This window comes from Alnus glutinosa, chromosome 4 (genome assembly GCF_958979055.1).
Source record: "Alnus glutinosa chromosome 4, dhAlnGlut1.1, whole genome shotgun sequence".
Taxonomy (NCBI): Eukaryota; Viridiplantae; Streptophyta; class Magnoliopsida; order Fagales; family Betulaceae; genus Alnus; species Alnus glutinosa.
Genome location: NC_084889.1, coordinates 3,812,987 through 3,833,900, shown reverse-complemented (window position 1 = coordinate 3,833,900; position 20,914 = coordinate 3,812,987). Strand labels below are relative to the sequence as shown.

At 37.6% G+C, this 20,914-nt stretch overlaps 3 protein-coding genes across 4 annotated transcripts; all 3 read left to right on the top strand.

Annotated features, from left to right (window-relative positions):
* The first annotated feature begins 1,188 nt into the window (after positions 1–1,188).
* LOC133867373 (protein DETOXIFICATION 33) lies at positions 1,189–4,968 on the top strand. Its single transcript, XM_062304111.1, has 9 exons — positions 1,189–1,597; positions 2,688–2,883; positions 3,010–3,355; positions 3,440–3,526; positions 3,618–3,674; positions 3,899–4,137; positions 4,219–4,337; positions 4,441–4,527; positions 4,634–4,968. Exons 1-9 carry the CDS (start codon positions 1,343–1,345, stop codon positions 4,691–4,693), a joined length of 1,446 nt encoding a protein of 481 aa, XP_062160095.1. The 5' UTR covers positions 1,189–1,342; the 3' UTR covers positions 4,694–4,968.
* Positions 4,969–6,468: 1,500 nt separating this feature from the next.
* Positions 6,469–12,815, top strand: LOC133867354 (probable E3 ubiquitin-protein ligase ARI1). The gene is made up of 7 exons (XM_062304091.1): positions 6,469–6,781; positions 6,989–7,021; positions 7,128–7,407; positions 9,112–9,592; positions 11,625–12,167; positions 12,258–12,411; positions 12,509–12,815. Exons 1-6 carry the CDS (start codon positions 6,617–6,619, stop codon positions 12,382–12,384), a joined length of 1,629 nt encoding a protein of 542 aa, XP_062160075.1. The 5' UTR covers positions 6,469–6,616; the 3' UTR covers positions 12,385–12,411; positions 12,509–12,815.
* Positions 12,816–15,105: 2,290 nt separating this feature from the next.
* Positions 15,106–19,964, top strand: LOC133867355 (probable hexosyltransferase MUCI70). 2 transcript variants are annotated; one of them, XM_062304093.1, is made up of 7 exons: positions 15,106–15,803; positions 16,660–16,877; positions 17,098–17,274; positions 17,361–17,516; positions 18,181–18,232; positions 18,405–18,479; positions 18,571–18,778. In XM_062304093.1, exons 1-7 carry the CDS (start codon positions 15,470–15,472, stop codon positions 18,636–18,638), a joined length of 1,080 nt encoding a protein of 359 aa, XP_062160077.1. In that variant the 5' UTR covers positions 15,106–15,469; the 3' UTR covers positions 18,639–18,778. The 2 variants fall into 2 exon arrangements, with proteins under 2 accessions (XP_062160077.1, XP_062160076.1); XM_062304092.1 differs by lacking the exons at positions 18,181–18,232; positions 18,405–18,479 and adding an exon at positions 19,611–19,964 and having other exon boundaries at positions 15,123–15,803; positions 18,571–18,847.
* Positions 19,965–20,914: the final 950 nt, after the last annotated feature.

The following is a 20,914-nucleotide window of genomic DNA, read 5'->3' as shown; positions in this document are numbered from 1 at the left end:
TCTTTTCTCGTTAAAAACCCCCAGCCTCACGATCGAAACTTTGTTTGCTCCTTTGATATTGTGGATGCTAGTGCTACTCAAGGCATGGTCTGCACCAGTATTGATCAATTACGAACCGAGTGGAAAATGAAAAAAGAAAAGAAATATCAAAGAAAGAAACCGGCAATTGAAGACATGAAGGTAAAAACTAAAATTGATGGTTGAAACTTGAAACATGTGAAATTGGTGTCGGGTCGGGTCAACGAGTAACACGATTATTAGCCGTGTTTATCGGGTCACGTGTCACAACCCGATTAGTAATCGGGTCGAGTTCGTGTCGAACTCGTTTATGTAATAGGGTTGACACGAACCCGACCCGAATGCACGAATTGCCAAGCCTAGCAACAAACAATGAATTGAGAGATAATATGCACAAGAAGGATAAAAGCTTAAACTCGAAAATAGTTTATGGTTTTAGAAAAGAAATACAATTTTATAGAAATTAAAGATGATTTAATAGGTATCAGAGCTAAAAGTCCTAAGTTCGAATATTGACTCCGCAATTTACCGTTATTTCAATTAAACATTTTACGTATTAAGCCTCATCTATTAAAAGGGAGAGAATTTGAGCACACACACGAAATGGAGTATTAAAGTATTGATTAAATGATTAAATTTATTTTATTAATTTAAACTTAGATTTAACCTAAACGAAAGGAGGTGGGACAATAAACAATGACAATGAACATTTTGTTTTGGGACATTAATGATTTTTAGCTACCTAACAATTGCACACTTGTTTTGGGACATTAATAATTTTTAGCTACCTAACAATTTGGTCATCTGCAACAATCCTGTGGACTGGTCAGCCGACTCAGCCCCCAAAATGAAGGAGCTAAACCCTTTGTAAAACCCTGCTCTATTTCCTACGTGCTACTTGCTTTCCTCCGATGCCCGAGTGTTCACAGCCACACGCTCACGGCACAACCGTCACCGTGCTGTACTGTGCTGTGTGTTTTACCACACACAAAAAGACAATTTGGAGGATGCGGTTGTGGGTCCCAGCTAAGACAACTTACGTGTGGGCCGTGACGATCTTTGTGGCACCTACACGTGGCTAAAAAAAATCTCCCCGGGTCTCCCTGGGTTCAGACCACACCTTGAAAGGGGGGTAAACAATTAAACAAGAACAACCTTTCAAACACGACCAGTGGAGTTTCCATACCTACCTGGTTAGACAACGAACCACAGATCGTTAACTAATCCAAAGCTCTAATCCTCGGATATTTACTTATAAGATAGAGAGCCATGGCCGTAGTTGTAGCACTAGCGGCAGTGGGTGTGTGGTTGTTGAAGCAAAGCCATGGGCGTAGAGACTCCCCTTCTCACGAATAACCATAGCAACCATGAGGACGAAAAGCCGGTGAGCTATGTTAAGGAGTTCGGGCATGAGTCGAAGAGGCTTTGGAAGCTTGCCGGCCCGGCTATCTTCACCTCGATATGTCAGTACTCGCTGGGTGCGCTCACTCAGACATTTGCGGGTTTCGTTGGGGAGCTCGAGCTCGCCGCCGTGTCTGTTGAGAACTCTGTCATTGCCGGGCTTGCCTTCGGAGTCATGGTAATTTTTAGTCGTTTGTTTAATTTTTCTTAGCTATCAAATTAGCACCAATCTTGTTTCAGTTCGTTTTGCATGAATGAATATATACCTTTGGAAAATAACACAAATTAAAGAATCGGGTGGATAACTAAAATGAAAAGAGAAAGTGAAACTGGGGGTGGATTCGTGGAACTTCTACTGTTGCCTTCCCACCTAATGTACTTAAGAATGAATTCCTATTCTGATATCAATCTCTCTCTCTCTCTCTCTCTCTCTCTCTCTCTCTCTCTCTCTCTCCTTTTTAAAAGAAAAAAAGGAATTTAAATCTACTCGGATTAGTCCATCTTACTAATTACTTTAAAACATTCAAAACTATAATTTTATTTTATGTTACAACTTACATCAGAAAAAAAAACCCAAAAATGCATTAACAAACTAAGCCTAAAGAGATTTTAAATTGTCTTCTTTTTTCGTACACAAACTAACCAATGTAAAAAGCCTTTTCAAACAGTCTTAAAAGCTGTCTTTATTTATATATATAAAAATATAGTCTTAAAAGCTGTCTTTATTTATATATATAAAAATATAGTCTTAAAAGCTGTCTCGTTGGCTGGACAAAAGTCCAAAGTCCCGACAAATACAAAGTGAAAGTATAAATTCCGCAATGGGGTTTGTTCTTGCACGACAGGTTGTGTACAAACTTGTACGCAACCTATTCACATGGGTGGAACCATTCACTTAGGTGAGAGTTGTGCACAACCTAACTTTTTCCTTCCCCAATATACAGCTGCTGAGGTGCTATAATTTTACTACATTTTTTTTAATAAATTGAAGTAGCCGTAATATTAGTCATTAAAATATAGATTATTATGTAGTAATTTATATAGCACTCATTTCCATGAAATGTAGGCTATCTCGTGAATTTATAAATGTCAAAAAAAAAAAAAAAAAAAAAAGCTCTGTACAGTAACCCCAAGTATTTACCCTGAAGTACATCAAATTTGTAGAGTCTCACAATGTCATAACTACTCATAGTTAATGAGTTTTCAATGATGCCATGACTCATAATATTCTGTCTCTTTTTTGTTTTGGAATTTTTGGGTGAAATCAGTTGGGAATGGGAAGTGCATTGGAGACGCTTTGTGGGCAAGCATACGGTGCGGGTAGCATCAGGATGTTGGGGGTGTACATGCAGAGATCGTGGGTCATTTTATTGACTACAGCTTGTCTTTTGGTTCCTATCTATGTTTGGTCCCCTCCCATCCTTGAGGCCATTGGGGAGACCGATGAGATATCTGAGGCCGCTGGTCAGTGTTTATTGCTCTTATTTTTATAATCTTATATACTCAACACAATAATAAAAAAATAGACATAGTAATTCCATTAATTTTATTAAGTTAAAATAATTAAAAGAACTGGACACTCCGCTGCAGGCAAATTTGCTCTTTGGATGCTTCCACAACTGTTCGCGTACGCGCTCAATTTTCCAATCCAAAAGTTCCTACAAGCACAGAGGAAAGTCTTAGTCATGGCTTGGATATCGGCTGTGGTCCTTGTGATACACACATTCTTTAGCTGGTTTCTGATATTGAAGCTTGGGTGGGGCTTAACTGGAGCGGCAATCACCTTGAACATATCGTGGTGGCTCATTGTTATTACTCAATTGCTCTACATTTTCATTACTAAGTCCGACGGTGCGTGGGCTGGATTCTCATGGCTCGCATTTGCAGACTTGTGGGGCTTTGTGAAGCTTTCATTGGCTTCTGCTGTGATGTTATGGTGTGTGTTTCTGTCCTCCTTTTTACTTGGGTTACTCGTATTGTGTCAGGTGATACTGAGTTTTGCCTGTCAATTGAATTTCAGCTTAGAGTTTTGGTACTTGATGATACTGGTGGTGATAACAGGCCGTCTTCAGAATCCTCTGATTCCAGTTGACGCCATCTCTATTTGGTATGCTGCTTCTTCATCACCGTTTTGGATGGATTACAGAATATTTCAATTTCATAAACTCTCCTCATTTGTCCTTTCCATACTTTTGCAGTATGAACATACAAGGATGGGATGCGATGATTGCCCTTGGGTTCAATGCTGCAATAAGGTAATCTTCCCTGCAAGCTCTGCTCTTTACTTGTTGCTTACATGATATGTACAAATTCCTAGTCAATCAAGATGGTATACAAATTGGAATCCTACAATGACTATTCAAACCCCATATAGTTGGAGGATTACAATTTCCTTGTATTTTCCTCTTTCCTTCTCACTTCTCAGTAAGCAAAAATAAAGAGAATTGTATGAACTTACTTACCATTGCTGTTCCAACAGTGTGAGGGTATCGAATGAACTTGGAGCCGGCAATTTTAAGACTGCAAAATTTGCAGTGATTGTCGTTTCAGTCACATCCGTTGCCATAGGAGTTGTTTGCATGAGCGTAGTGTTTGCAACAAGGGATTATTTCCCTTACCTTTTCACCAGCAGTGAAGCCGTTGCCGTGGAAACTACCAAACTTGCTGTCTTGCTAGGAATCACAGTGCTTCTAAACAGCCTTCAACCAGTCCTATCTGGTAAGTACAACAACAAATAATATTGCAGCCTGACAAACATAAACATAAACACAAACATAATGTTATTCCCTGTTGGTAAAGGTGTGGCTGTTGGAGCCGGATGGCAAGCTATTGTCGCATATATCAACATCGGGTGCTACTACATTGTTGGATTGCCTGCCGGCATACTCCTCGGATTCACATTTGGTTTTGGAGCTGAAGTGAGATATTAGAACTATTCTCTTGGACTTTCTTGGTACATCAACGTACCATCTTTTTTCTTTCTTTATTGATTCATTTGATTTTACTACTTCCAACTTGCAGGGTATTTGGTCAGGAATGATTGGAGGCATTTGTTTGCAAACCTTAATCTTGATAGTGGTCACTTCAATAACCAACTGGAGGAGAGAGGTTAGTTATCTTTACTCTTATCCATTCTCTGTTTCATTTTTGAAGCCTGAAGTTCTTCATTGTTGAAACTGGAAGAAATAATTGTCTCTATAAATCAAATCTGCAGGCTGAACAAGCAGAGACCCGTGTGAAGAAATGGGGAGGAGGGTCAACTGGAGAGGACTGATCTTTATTCAGAAGGGTGACATCATTGTTGAGAGACCATTGACAGCTTGACACACGATTGTGTTGGGAAATTTTCTGTCAATTTTATGCAGGAGTTTAAGGAGTGAAATATTATGTCACCTCATCAAGCTGAATGCCTCTTCACTGTGCTATATTTAGGAGTGCTTTTGGTCATTCAATTTTGTTTTGCTTAGGAGTGCTTTGCACATTTAAGATATTCTAAGACAGTCGCTTAACGCTTCTCTGACCAAGTAATGCAATCAGATCCTTTAAAAATATTGGGTGCATTGATATCTCCTTCTAATGAAGTTGTGTTTACTCTTTAGTCTTTCCCTCTGTACAAATTGTTGAGGTTGATCGAATCGGGTCTTTCAAATGCATTTGGATCCTTCATTTCACCAAATTAAACTCAAATTATATGATTGTCTGATGTGATGGTAGGATAATTCTATAAATTATGGCTTCCTTTAAGTCAGGATGGTTCAAGAAACCTAAAGCCTCCCAATTACAAACGTTAAAAGTTTGACAAAATATAACTTCGATCTCTTCCTCATTTTATTAAAGCTTTAACTCTTTAAATAAATTACAAGAATACGATTCCTAAACAACTTTAACTCTAATATTCACATGTACGTGTCAATATCTTCGTTTGCTTCAGAAGCTGTATTGTGCAGCTTATTTTTTTTGACTTTTTGTCCAACATTTTCTATTTATTGTTTTTATGTTCTGTATTGTATTTTTATTTGGGTTTGTTGTTAGAGAGCTTACTCTCTTTTCTATTTTTTTTTTTTTTTTTTTTCATATAAATCTTTTTCAATTTGGTTGAAAAAAGAAAAACACACACAACCTCTTATCCTTAAGTCCACCTTGCACGTATGCATCACTTTGGAATGATAGCTCCCAGCCTGCCAACCTTCTCCCCCCCCCTTTGGGAGCAATCAATCAATCAATCAATCAATCTCAGCGTGTTGGTAGGCGATTCTCCACTTGCAAGGTGGGCTCATTTGAACCCTTGTTTTAATCTATCTAATAATTTTTTTTTTTTCCTTTACATGTTCACATAAGAAAGTGAAAAAAATTTAAATTATTGACTTTTGCTTCATGAAATATAATCTCCAACCAATTGAGTTATCCATTAGGGACAATCCATCTAATAATTAACAAGCTTTTTATTTATCCTTTTGCAATATATATATATATTTTAAAACAAACCAAGATAATGATGTTGATAAATATCAATCTTCTTGTAACTTTGAAGTTCAAGATAAAACTAAAGGCTTATCACTTATCCAATAGAAAAATTTTAAACTTATTATTCTTTTATAATTTGCAAAAAAAAAAAAAAAAAAAACATTTCGTATCTAGAATGTAACTAGACCGTGTTAAATTTTTTTAGAGGTTAAAGTAACTTTAATTACATGTTAGCAAATTGTAAAAAAATTATACGGTTCATAATTTTTTTTAGTGACTACGTGACTCTAATCACAAAATTAAGGGTCAAGATCTGATCACGCCACCATCAACGGCACTGACGAGGTCGACTCCTGGCTCAACCTCGTGGAAAGGCCGAGTTGGCCCCCCTCAGAGCGAAAGATGGTGGATAGCTCTCGTTGCATTCACGGCGCATTATTAACCGTAGATCTAGTTTCTGATTCGACGTGTCGCATTCTTGTCAAAAGAAAAGGGGGACGGCGACGAGTTAGACTCCAATAGTACGGACTTTTGACGTGTGTTTGTTTCATAGTACAACACAAATTATTTGACTTCAGAAGCCTAAACCTATAAAAGAAAGCTGATTATCCTCTGCGGTGTCCGCAAGACAAGCCAGTAGCGTTGGTCAAACCATTCACCCACCCGTCACTTTACTTTCTAAACTGCCCTCAGTCCTCACCATTTATATGGGAAATCGTTGATCGAGCTGTGTATGCAATACTCGTGGGTATCGGCTATGGAGGACTATTTTAGCAGCGGCGACGAATTCTGGTACCACGATCACTGCGACGACGACGATGATCGAGACGCTTCGTATGGGTTACAAGAGATTGAGACCGAGGTGCCTTTGCCCTTTACCAAGGTTCCGTCCAGCGAGGTAATTGAATGCGAGCACTTCAAAAGGTTTTTCTTTTAGTCCTTGTTTGGCTGCGGAAGGGGGAAAAAAAAAAAGAAAAAAGAAAAAAGAGAGAATTTTTATCAAAACCATTATTTTTCTAAATATCAACTAGCAAGTTTTGGTTTTTGTTAAGAGAACAGCGAAGAAATTAAGTGGAATATGATGGGTCTCTTATTCCCATTGCAGGTAATCACAAAAGAATCTCTTTTGGCTGCACAGGTATTGTTTCTACTGTGATTGTAAGCGCGTGTTGCTTAATTTTTTTTTTTTAATGCTTTTTGTTATGAATTATAACAAAAAAATATGTTGGTATTGATTTGTTCAGAGAGAGGACTTGCGCAGGATAATGGATTTGCTTTCATTGAAGGAACACCTTGCGCGAACCCTACTCATTCATTATCGCTGGGATGTTGACAAGGTGATTGCGGTTCTTGTAGAGAAGGGGAAAGATAAGTTATATGAAGAAGCGGGTGTGACAGTTTCGGAGCATGATGACAATCTTTCCTCGGAGCTTTCTTCGACAGTTATGTGCATTATTTGCATGGAGGAAGTGTCTGCAAGTGAGGTGACAAAGATGGACTGCGGTCACTACTTTTGCAACAATTGTGAGTCTTGTTTTAGGCATTTTCTTCTTTTCTAAATCACAGCATTATTTGAGTGAATTTTCTCAGCTTTAGATTCAACTCAACAAAAACTAAATTACTCGTTTCTTGGGGTTGGCCAAAACAATATCAGATAATCTGTTCATTTTTTCCCAACTTTTGTCTCTTAGATCCAAAAGAAAGAAGAAGTGAACGATCCTATAAACGAAAAAGGGGTGAGCTCCCTAACAATAAACTCAAAATAAACTAAAACAGTTCTAAAATAATTAAAAATGGTAGAACATGGGTTAAACAAATGACATGGTTCTCTTAAGGGACCGCACACATAAGCTTTTAAGACAAGCCTATATGTACCCCCACTTAGGAACGACAACAACCACCCGAAAGAGGCTGAAGCGGTAAAAGCACTGTTAAAGTCTGAACATGAAACTGCAGAAAAGAGATGCACTAACACAAATTCAAATACAAAGAGTCTCCCCTAAAAGGAGACAATAACCCAAGTAAGATAAAATAACATAAAAGCAGCAAAAAAATCCAAAACATTGCAACAATAGGGACTGGTAGGGGGGATAGCTCTGACACGTAAGATCTACGCGCCGGTGCAAGAGGTCCATGCTTTGGTGCGTGGATGGCGGAAGAAGACGAGCTAGTGTTGGGAAGCTGGATCGCTGGTGAGAGCGGTGGAGTGGCACGTGGGATGCCGGGACCAACGGAGGAAAGTAGATCTGGCTTTGAAAAAACTAAATTTAAGAGCTTTGAAACTAGTCACCAACGCGGGGGAGAAACCGGCAAACATGGAGGAGGAAGAAACCAACGTGGTGGAGAAGCCAAGACCCTGAGGTTTCATAGCCGGGCGAGATAAGTCGTACGAAATGACAGATAAAACCTCATGAGAGGTGAAAAGGGCTAGAGAAACCTTTAGGCTAAAAGCAACAAAAGCAAAAATATTCATAGAGAAAGGAGGAGGAAAAGAGGAGGGAAGAGATGAGGTCCTTCCCCCCTCCCTGAGCAGCTGAATCGAAGGCAAGCGGATGGCGGGGTTGTGCGAAAAAAAAAACTTTCGCTTGCAAGTGGACGGCCGATGTCGGCTTAGTTTTAACCATAATTTTGTGTTAAACTGTCTAAACTATACCAAATTGGTTCAAGATGATGCTTCTAAAAGTGCTCTTGGGATCCACGTTTTAAATTCATTGAATTTTTGTTTGCCAAAGCAAAGATTTGCTGCTACTAAATTAAATGACGGATCCTGAATAAAGAGATAGTGGCTCTTAATTATCACAACACGAACACTTCATTTAATTAGTTTTTTCTTTCATGACCTGACGTTTCATTATAAATATGTAAAAAAAAAAAATTGATTGTTGGATTTGGCATGGATAACCAAACTGAGATTTCTTATTCAGCTGCACGATCACATGTCCTCTTGCCTTGCAAAAGTAGAAAAAAAAAGGGAGGAACTCATAAAACTGCATTAAATCCCTACTTACAGGAGAAAACTAGGAACTTTAAAGCCCTGCTTATAACTGATATTGTGTACAATGATTTTATTGGAAGCCAAAATGAGGTTCTTACAGCACCCATGGTCGGAAGCTTTGTTTTCATATAGGATGTTCCCTCTTGTTATATTTGTCTATATCGTGTGGCTCAATATAACTTTGCTCTCCAATGGTTGGAAATATTGTAACTGATCAGTTTCTTTGTGCCTAGGTTGGACAGAGCATTTTATTGTGAAGATAAATGAGGGTCAGAGTAGGCGTATTAGGTGCATGGAATACAACTGCTATGCTATTTGTGATGAAGCGAAAATCAGAAGTCTAGTCAGTGAAAGGGATCCTAACCTGTCAGAGAAATTTGATCGCTTTCTTTTAGAATCATATATTGAAGATAATAAAAGGGTTAAGTGGTGCCCAAGTGTTCCCCACTGTGGAAATGCTATTCGTATTAAAGATGATGAGTTTTATGAGGTTGAATGTGCCTGTGGTCTACAATTCTGTTTTAGTTGCTTAACTGAAGCACACTCGCCTTGCACATGTCTAATGTGGGAACTCTGGACCAAGAAGTGCCAGGATGAGTCAGAGACGGTTAATTGGATTACAGTCCACACGAAACCATGCCCCAAATGTCACAAGCTGGTTCAGAAAGATGGAGGATGCAACTTAGTATGCTGCATTTGTGGACAAGCATTTTGGTGAGATATCTTATCTGCATGTTTTCACTTTTTTTTTTTTTTTGGAGGCAATGTTTTCACTGTTTTTGGGCTTTATTCTTGGGTTTTTTTTTTTTTTGGTGGGATGTGGAAAGCATAACATATATTTATTTTTGTAGATTGCACAAGATAGTTGTTTCTTTAAGGATATCTTGGATCAATTATTAGTTTCGGACCTTGTCATGGGTATGCATTTGTACTACTTTTGCTTGTTTTCTGAAGTCTGGCTGGAATCTGTTTTATTTTTGTTGAGTGTCTGGGAAGCAATTAAATTTTAATTTGCCATTCGTCCTTTTCTTCTTTTGCTGAATACATTTTGTAATCAGTTAGCTATTTACTTCCTGTGACTTTAAATGACTTCCAGAAGAATCTACCCTCTAGAGACAATGGGTTTTTCTTTCAGTTGGTCATTTTCGAGCTGACAAAGCTGTCTGTTCTGAATGGATCATTGTACTTTTAATTCTGTATGTATTGAAGTCCGTTTGGACTTTTGGATGTTAAGATGGTCAAAAAACATCAAGAGCAAGTCCTTGTTTATCATAGGTCAGAAAATGATGTGGTCAGTTTCACTTAACCATGTCACTGACTGATTAAGCCACACATCACAAGCAGGCTCACCATGTGCACATGGTACAGCCCACATATGTGCGTTGACCAATCAACATGCCATGGTAATAGCCCCAAGAAGGTCTCTTTACAAATGTAAAGTTATTTCCCTGAAGTATTTTGGTGGCTAGTTGCATGTTTTCATAATACCCAGGGTTATTTTGTTGAAGGGAATGTAAGATACTGTGAACTGGATGTTGACCCATGTTGTTTAAACAGATTGTGATCTTGTACATTTTTTTACTCAAACTTGAGATTTCAAGTATCTGTTAAATTCTTTTTTCAACTCAAAATGTCATAATTAATTTTAATGGGCAGAGATATACAAATATTGCTATTATGCAGATGAGAACTGAGAAGAGTAAGTGCTTTTTCAAAGCGTTTAATGGAGTGGGTGTCTATGAATAGAAACAGTAGAAAGAGATTTTAGATTTTATGCTTTGATTGAACTTGTATGTAGCCTTTTGACAAGATAGAATAGCAATGCAAGATCTCTGCACTTGACCTCTAGTATTATCGCAATGATTCATAACAGAACTACCATGCAACTCATGTTTGTGTCAAATGTGAGGATCTCATTTAAAGCTTAGAACGTTATCAAAGCCAATGTGGTAATTGTGTCATCTATTTTCCTAATCGCATTCCTGTGAGAAATTTCGGGTATTCTTTTACTTTTAGGCTGCCTTCTCTGCATAAATGTATTGTCAAATGTGGAAGCAGATGATATTTGATCATGTCTACAATCTAGGTAGTTATTGTAAAAATTTATAGCCTATTGCAAACTAGCAAATTTTCTTCATATGACATTTTTAAAAAAATAAGCAACAATTTCTTTGTATTTTTTCATTTTAACTTAATGCGTGAAAGTCTGGTGCAAATCTTAGTAAGGGAGCTTGGATTAGTGATATAACCCTGGGAGAGTCACATTGTACGTGTTTTCGCTTATGTGGATGACCAAATTGTTAATTTAGGGTTGTTTTGAATGCCTCCTTTAAATGATTTAATTTAACTATTTCATACTTTTGTACTGCTGTCACAATTAATGTAGGTTTTCATCTTTGTCTTGTATTTAGTACTTCAGGATTGTATCTGCAATATTCAAACTAATATTGTATCTTTGTCTTATCAAAAAAAGGATTGTATCTGCAATATTATAACAAAAACTAATGGACCAACTTCATTTCAATTATCTATAAATCCTTTTATTCTTTGTTTCACACTTCAATTTTAATTGACCATGCTCAAATTTTTTTTTCTTCCCCCTCCCAACCACGTTTTTGGCCTTACTAATTGCCATGAAGATCAATTTATGTGGCAGATTAGACATATCTTGTCCATCTGTGTAATGCACCGGGATAATGAATTGATGCTCGGAGTAGTTTTTCTAATTTTTTCCTTTCTTATTTAGTTGGCTCTGTGGTGGCCCAACTGGTAAAGAACATACGTGGACAAGCATCAGTGGTCACAGTTGTGGCCAATACAAGGAAGACCAGGAGAAGAAAACTGAGCGTGCAAAGATGGACCTACTCCGCTACATTCACTACCATAACCTATTCAAAGCTCATACGGATTCTTTTAAGCGTGAAGCTGAGTTGAAGGAAACCATACAAGAAAAGATATCACATCTGGAAGAAAGAGAATCATCTAAAGATTTCAGTTGGGTTATAAATGGACACGACAGACTCTTCAGGTCAAGGCGGGTTCTTTCCTATTCTTACCCATTTGCATATTACATGTTCAGTGACTTGTTCAAACTTGAAATGACAAAAGAGGAAAAAGAAATAAAACAGAGCTTGTTTGAGGAACAACAGCAGCAGCTTCATGCAAATGTTGAGAAGCTTTCATTGTTTTTGGGGGAGCCTTTTGATCGATACCCAGAGGATGAAGTTGAGGAACTAAGAATGAAGATCATAAATCTTTCTGTGATTACTGACAGACTTTGCAGAAAATTGTGAGTGAATTGCAATCTTGAGTTCTTTTGGGTGGCATGGACGTTGTAAGTTGTTTATATAACTCTTTTGTATGTATTCTCTATTTGCAGGTACGAATGCATTGAGAATGATTTGTTGGATTCAATCCAGCTGGCACCTCACCGTATTGCTCCTTACATGTCAAGGGGCTTAGAGAAAGCGTCAGATCTTTCAATTTGTTGGGAGACCGAGGCCTGAATGCCACAGCTGCAATTCTCTTACATGGTAACAATTCTTTTTGTGCAACATTTTTCACATCCTTTGTCATGACCTCTTCTATCTTATATTCTATATTTCATTAACTTTTTTCTTTCAATTGCAGTTTTATTGGAAGAGGATTGGAAGATATAAATAAAAGGAACACGTCTTTCAAAAGCTACTGACACATACGTATGGAGGAGGAACAATGGAACCTCTTCATTGACCTTCATATGGCTTTGAGAGTTCAAATATGGACCCTCTTCTGAGAAACATCCAGAAAATTAACCCTATTGATCTAAGCTTGACTGCAGATGTGACATATAGGAGGTGATTTGTTATGGGGGGCCTATATCTGCATCTTTAACTTCATACTGGTCCCTTGTTATTACCTGGTTGATGTGTTGCTATGAGAATCAGCATTCACTCTCCACCCATGTTAAGTTTTCTGATCTATAAGTATTTCTCTTTGAGTAATTCTACACCTACAACTCTTTTACAATTTGCTAACATGTGTCAATCACATGTTGACATGTGTCAACAAGCTCTAAAAGAGCTGTAGGTCTAGCATTTTTCTAATTCTTAACCTCAATTTATATCTTTTACAGTTCTTTTTAGTACCTTTATCAATGTACATACCCTATGAAGTGGGTTATATGCAGAAATATATACTTGTTCAAGTTATAACTTATAATTTGGTTGGCTGGGTTAATTTGGCAAGGAGCTGGATAAACCAAATAAATCAAGATCCTTAGTATTGCTGTAAAGTGAAAAATTTCCTCCTCCCAATCGGCAACTTAATCCAGTTCAGGGTAAAATTTAGGTAACCTTTTCAATGTGTTTTCGTGGTTAATGTTGGTGTTTTGTTTCTCAAACTGGTCGGCAAGTGCACCTCCTTTTGAGTTGTTAATTGACTTACTTCTAGTTAAACCGCTCACCCTCTCTTCTGGTAAGAGGCTCACTACAGTGCAGGGTGTCAACTCTTTTGCAGTGTGTATTTGTGTCTGCTTGTTTGAGTAACGCTTTGATGTCCACTGTTCTTGTAGTGAACTTTTTCTTTGGTCTAATGTTTATGCCGTATGAGAGATGCTTATGGGTTTTATTTGGTGGAATGGCAAGATTTTTCTTCCACTAATGATTGAGGAAAGATATTAAGATATTTTTTACTTATTTAGAGCATTAGCAGCAGATTTTCAACTATTTTCCCTATATTTAGGGAACAAAACTACTTTTGTTTCCTTATAAAAAAATATCCCACAATAGATTCTCTTAGTTTTCCCTATAACAATTAAATATTATTTTGTTACTCTTATTTTATTATTTTTCTCTTTCCTACTTTTTCTCTCTTCCCTATATCAATTAATTATACTTCTTTTATATTAAAATAATACATAGGGAAGGAATAGTAAACATGTATACATAGGGAATTACTATTCATTCCCAACCATCTCATCTAAATATAGGACATTTGCTGTGGGAGGTTTTTTGATGTTTTTCATGAAATTTTTTCTAAATATAGGGTAACTGCTACTAGTGCTCTTAGTCCCAGACTTGTGAAGTAGTCCGGGTTAAGGTGTTTTACTTTATAAAAGTGAGTTCAAATTTCAAATCGTGTAACTCTTTGATGGGCACAATCACATCCAATTTCGGTCACTTCTGCCCTCATTTAGTGGTAATTTATTACAAACCGACTTATAGAAAATTTTATACAAGCCTTTTAATAGTGATATGTGTCATTTATATGTGAGAATCAATTCCCTTTTTGACTTACATATCCATTTTGCCAACTTCCCTTGCCTACATTGTTCTATTGGCCTGAGGTTGTTTACCTTGGAGACTCGATGTGGTTATGAGTACGACTGGGCGTGGATGACACTCGATCCTCCAGATTTTCAAGGGTTGTCGGCGGCACATCGGACACCACACGAATGCTCTTCTAGCTGCTGGACTCTACCTTTGGCTGAGCCATTTTCAGGGTAGGCAAACTGTTAAACAAAAAATATAACTTTTCTCGAGGTCCCCGCCGACATCTCCAGACTATCTCTAGTCTCTTTTTCCTTTTTCTTTTTTGGGTTATAGAATTTCAAATTTTTTTTTAGATACAACAGAAACCGATTACAAGAAGAAATAAAAAGCACAAATACAATCGGGCTTGGGCAGCCCAAAATTTAAACTATGAACGTAAGTACACGGAGGCAATACTTCCGAAGATGCAGGTCATTTTGGCTCGAGGTACGAATGCCACAAAGTCAGTGTTACTATTGAAGTTAATTTGACAAGTATATTGAATCACAAAGACATGAGTAAATATGGGGAGAGAGATACAACAAATAAACCCAGTAATACAAACAAGCAAACACAAAAACAGCAACAACAAGTCTAGCGGGGTGGGAATGGTGGGAGCCTTCCCGAGAGGCGTGTGAGAACCACGCGCCGCCCATGGACGGCCTCTCAGTTTTTAACTCATACTTTATTAGACATAAAGGTGAAACTTATCCCTTTAACTATCCCTTTAACTATCACAAGTTTTGTAATATTATCCCATATTAAAAGTTGCAGCGTGGGTATTTAATTTTTCAATCCCCCTTCGGCCCTTCCGTTAATTTTTAATTAACTCCTAACAGAATAAATAAAATAAAAAATGATTAAAATATCATTATATATATAAACAGAAAAGAAGAAGAAGAAGAAGAAGAACACAGCCGTGGGTCTGCACTAAGGTCCTGGTGACTCGGCGTTGCTGCTGATTTTCTGCCCCCTTTTATATTACATTTTTGTTTTCGTTTTCTAATTTTTTAATATTTAATATTTATAAATTTTTATAGAGTAGACATTTTATTTGTCAGCAGTTTCAGTTAAGAACTTAAAAAAAAAAACACCTTAACGGACGGTATATAGAATTGGAAGAAGCTGAAAAATTGAATATCACGTTGCAACTTTTGATCATTTGGTGGCGCCATCGTAAAACTCGAGATAGTTTGAGGGTAGGTGAAAGAAAGAAAGAAGAAGCTGTCTTTCATTTCGTTACAATTACTCTCTTTCCCTAAGATCCCCTGAAATTCCTGCAACCACCTATCCCCCATCGATGTTCAGCAACAACAGTATATCAATCTCAGTCTCCGACGACGACTCCGACGAGCTCGGTCGGATGCGAGTCCGGGTCCGACGGAAGCGCAAGAAACCTGGTCACCGGGTCAAGAACGAGTTGGTTCGGCGAGTGATTCGGGCGCTCTTGAGGTACTGGACGCTCCTGATCTTCCTCCCAGCCGCTGGACTGCTTGTGTTCGAGGCCTCGAGGATTGGCCGGAAACCGAGCCTGGTGGTGAACTCGGAACTCGGTGCGGCGAAGAAACCGAAGTCGGAGGGAAATTTGAATCGGCTTGATCCAACCACTCGGGTTGTTGGCGGCGTTAGAGAGCGTAAGTCGGTTTTGAAATTTGATGTTGAAATAGTTGAGTTGGTTTAGAATTTGAATTTTATTTCATCAAATAGGTTTGAAGAAAATTTATTTATCTATTTATTTGATATGAATATGTGTGTGATTTTACATATTGTTGTAACTTGTTTGCCTATGCGTATCAGATTCAGTCATTATGATAGTTGCAACTTAAAATAAATGGAGCTTGAGTGAGGTTTTGTGTTGTTGTGTTTCATTGATGTTTGGGTTGGGCTTTGTTGAAGTGTTGCTGTCACTTATATGATATTATGGTGGCTTTCTTCAATGGAAAGACTGATTATGTAGAAATGGTGGAGATAGGCTTGCTTCGGATATATCGATTGAAAGGAAACTCATTGGTAGTTTGTCATTGAAACATGAAGAGGAGTTTCATTCACAAAAGGGTCTGAGAAGAGGATAGTATATAGCTAATTTCTACCGTCATTCTTTTGAGTTTCTTTTCTGGGTCAAAATACATGGTGGGTTTCTCGCTCCTGATTTCCTTAATCATATTGTTTAGGAATAACCTAGAAGATAATACAGTGAATAGAAGTCGTCAGTAGCAGAAGCTTTTTTTCTTTTTTGTTATCAGGTTTTAATTGCATCTTTTTTCTTTTCTTTTCTTTTTTTTTTTCATTAATTTTGAATGTGTGGAGCATATTGAGTGCGATTGGACTTGAGATCTAGAGTACAATCAATTTACTGCTGTTGGATACTATTTTTGGAAAGTAAATATGAATTCTTGTTCTCTTTGGTGCCTTTGATTTTATTCATCATCTTATACCTAAAGGACGTCAAAACCAGTTTTACGTATAACACACATTTATGGATCGTGTCAGGTTGCTTGAAGCTCCTGCCCCCTGAAGAACTTGAGCATCTGGGTCTTCCTGAGGGTGAAGAATCCACTAGTCCGGTGAAAAAAGTATTATACATATCAGAGAATGATACACCATTTTTAGAAGAAAACACTGCCCTGTCTCAGCAGCGCACTGGAGCAACAAGATTTATTTTCTTTACTGGAAACCAAACTTTTGATCAGAGAGAGAAAAGTTTCAAGGTTATGAGCTGCATTTTATTATATTTGATGGGGGCTAGGACAATAGATGCTCATTGTCGTGTAAAAGCTGAATTGAAATTTAGGTCCCTTTTGAATTTTCTATAGAGACTGCTTTTAGCCATAAAGTCTGATGAATTTCTGAACCCTACACTTACTCTGAACTTAATGCTTCTTTATATTCTAGGCATGCTCATTTCCATTAGAAATTTGTTACTTACAGGTGAATGAAACTCCTGTGGTGCATTGTGGTTTTTACAGTGAAGATGGAGGGTTTAAAATTTCTAACAAAGACAAAAATTACATGCAAAGTTGCAAAGTAGTGGTGTCTACTTGCGCATTTGGTGGTGGAGATGATCTTTATCAACCTATTGGAATGTCAGAGTCATCACTTAGAAAGGTTATTTATAGTTCAGAAGTCATATTTGTTGGGTACAGTTTACAATTTCACTTTGCTTAGATGCAAAACGTTTTGGGTGGATGCAGGTTTGCTATGTTGCATTCTGGGATGAAATCACTTTGAGTGCACAAGAATCAGCGGGACATAGAATTGGTGAGGATGGATTTATTGGGAAATGGCGTATTGTGGTTGTTCAGGAACTTCCTTTCACAGACCAAAGATTGAATGGTAAAATCCCAAAGGTAGGCAGAGTGAACGTTGGCTTTGTATTTCTTATGATATTTTACTTCTAGAAAAATTTATGTGCAAATAGGTCATTCTGTGTTGATACCTGTCATCGGTGCTCCTCTGTCATATTTGTCTCAGTCCATCTAGTGCATTTCTGTTTCTTTTCCTCGTTCTTCCTGTCATTAAGAAAATCTTACGAATGTTCAATTGACTCAGAAATTAATATAGGAGTCACAAAGTAGAAACCAAAACTGTGGCCATACATATTCCTTGCGATATGAATATTTTACTCCTTTGCAACAAACATTCCTGCTTTCTTAGCCGTGCAATTGCCAATTTTATTTAAGTCATTGAGTGATTGGTTAGTTCCATTTGCTGATCGTGATAACCCTTTCATTGGTTGGTTGTGTAATCTTTTGAATCAGTTGCAAGATGCTTGGATATTTTTTGGTGGAAAATGGTTCCAGGAAATCAATTTAGATCGAAACAGTTGGCATAGCAAAAAATGAATGCCAAATAGAAAAGGGAAATCAATATATAAAAATTGTGTTACTCTTTTTGGGCCAATGATAGCTTAACTTCTCTCAACTATTCTTTTTAATTTCCTTTGAGCGTATTCCCTTAAATGCTTTATGAAATGAAATAGGTCGACTTGTGGTGTGTTGATGAAATCCATAGGTAGATCTGAGTGGCAATGGTGAAGTGCTGCCTGGTGCATCTCTTTTTTCTGGTGCGTAGAATCCTTTGAGCATCATGCTCGCATGCAAGGTGTATAAATTTGGTTTCGCCTGAAGGTGTATGCCTGTCTCTTCTTTTTGATCTGTTTTGGTTTCCTTTGATCCGTGCCAGATTTCTTCTTATAAATTAGAAAGCATAAGTTTCCACCCTTTCTCTTTGTGTAGTTTGCTACAAAGACAAAGTAGAAATGCGTAGCTTTCCTATTTGTGCGATTGTGTACCTCCTCCTAGTCTCGACTGGTATATGTTTTTAGAAAATTCCTTCCATTTGCATGCCTTTTTGTGTCTGTTTTGAATATCTTAGAATTTCTTATATTCCTGTTGTCTTCAGATGCTGGGTCATCGTCTTTTCCCTCATGCAAAGTACTCCATATGGGTAGACTCGAAGTCCCAGTTTAGGAGGGACCCTTTAGGCGTGTTGGAAGCCCTTCTCTGGCGTTCAAATTCAGTACTAGCGATTTCAGAACATGGAGCTCGCAGCAGTGTCTATGATGAGGCTAAGGCTGTTGTCAAGAAAAACAAAGCCACCCCCGAAGAAGTTGAGGTGCAATTGACTCAATACCGCCACGACAACTTCCCTGAGAACAAGAGATTTAATGGAAAGAAAGGTATGCATCTGTTTGTTGTTTCTTGTTCTGACATGATCATATCAAAACCAACAATAACAAGAAGAACAGCTATAATTTAAAAGGTCACAGGAATTTAGAACTGCCCTTGGATGTTGTAGATCTAGTTGGATTCTATAAAAAATTTCAGTCTCTACGTGTGAATTCCTACTTTCAAATTTTTACTTCTGTTCTTTTTTATTTTACGTACTTCAGCATATGGCTCTTGTCAGCCTTCTTGCCGCCTACCTCCCTTTTTTTTCCTTTCCCCGTAATCTGAGATATAATGAACCTGGGCGGGGCCTACACTAAGAGTCCATTTGGCTATGTGATTTCACAGGCCAAAAGTGCATTTTTTAATCAAAATTTTGGAAAGGATTCCGTTTGGGATTGCGTTTTTAAAATATAGCAGTTTAAAAATGTTAAAAAACAAAATTACGTTTTCAAATTGCAGGCCTGTGCGTTTTTAAAACCACACTATTTTAAATGTTAAATTATGATTTTAAAGTTCAAACTGTAATTTTACCAAATATTTAACTGTATATTTAAAAATCGTATTTTAAAAATCATAATTTTTCAAATCGCATGTTTTAAAACCACTAAGCCAAATGAACCTAAGGCCTTAACATTGACTGAGAGAGCCAAAAATAATGTTATGAATCATTGGAACTAACCTGTAAGAGCGAAGGTGTCTTGCATTAACCAAATTTGGACCCCAGAAATTTGATAGATAATTGTCATTTTTTTTTTTGTTCTTCTGGTGCAGCTTTATCTGAAGCTTCTGTCATCGTGAGGGAGCATACGCCATTGACGAATCTGTGTATGTGCCTATGGTTTAATGAGGTTGTCCGTTTCACTTCACGGGATCAGCTAAGCTTCCCATATGTACTATGGCGGCTGAAAGTGCTCAAGAACATCAACATGTTCCCTGTCTGCATCCGCAAAGATCTCGTCAATAGTATGGGCCACATACGTAAGGCTAAGCCTTTGATAACTTGACTCTTTAGTGCTCTACAACGTGTTTCACTTGTTCATTGTTAGAGCATCCGGGCTTAAGAGGAAATTAGCTGTATCACCATTCCTTTTTGTTCGTTTCTTATTAAAGGCTTTATTGGCGGCATTGATCTTCAACTAGTCTTTTTTGAGCTTTTTCTGTTTATAATTTTTGGGTCCGAACATGGCTAGATTTTTATTAACTGCACAATTCGGCCATTAGAAAAAAAGGAGATCCAGCCTAGTTACTACTTTTGAAGGACTTGCTGGTTGCCCTGCCCCCAAGAGATTTGGCTATTACTATTTGCCTATAGGGGAAGACAAATGCTCCCTTAATTTTTTTATTTAATTTTTTTTAAAAAAAATTAATTTTTATTTTTATTTTTTTTTATAAATGTATTATAATTCTATGAGTCGGAGCGCGATTTGAAAATGGTCCCTCATTTTAAAAAATTGAGTTTTAACTCCTTCAGGTTTTCGCGAATCTGAAACGAGTACTTCCGTCCATTTTTGTAACTTTAGTTAGTGTCGGTTAGCCTTTTTGCCACGTCACCTTAAAATATTATTTTTTAATAATTTTATTTAAAAAGAAAAATAAAAAAAAAATTAGAGAAAAAAAGGAAGAAAGCAGCCACCCCCCTTGGGAGGGGGTGGCCTGTGACCGTAAGCCACCCTCAAAGGTAGCCGTGCTCCTCCCCCTAGCTCCTAGGGGAGGCTTTCGAGCAACGCCTAGATTCATCTAGGGGTGGCCGCCTCCCCAAGGCTCCAATCATTCATTTTTTATTTTTTCCTCTTCTAGCACTATTGCGAGGCTAGTCCAAGTTTTTTCATTTTCTTGAGCTGCTTCCGGTCCATTGAAAATGGCACGATGCTGTCAATGGTTGTTGATGATATCAAAGGTGCTGCCTTGTTGGGGCCCAACCGCCATTGTCTCTTGCTACAGTTGCCCACTGTTGTCTAACATGATGTGCGGTTAGATAGGGCATTAATTTTTCTGGTGATTATTGGGTGCTTTCTCTTACAACAATGGTTACATAAATGATTTATCAAACAAATAATGAGATAAATGGTTAGATT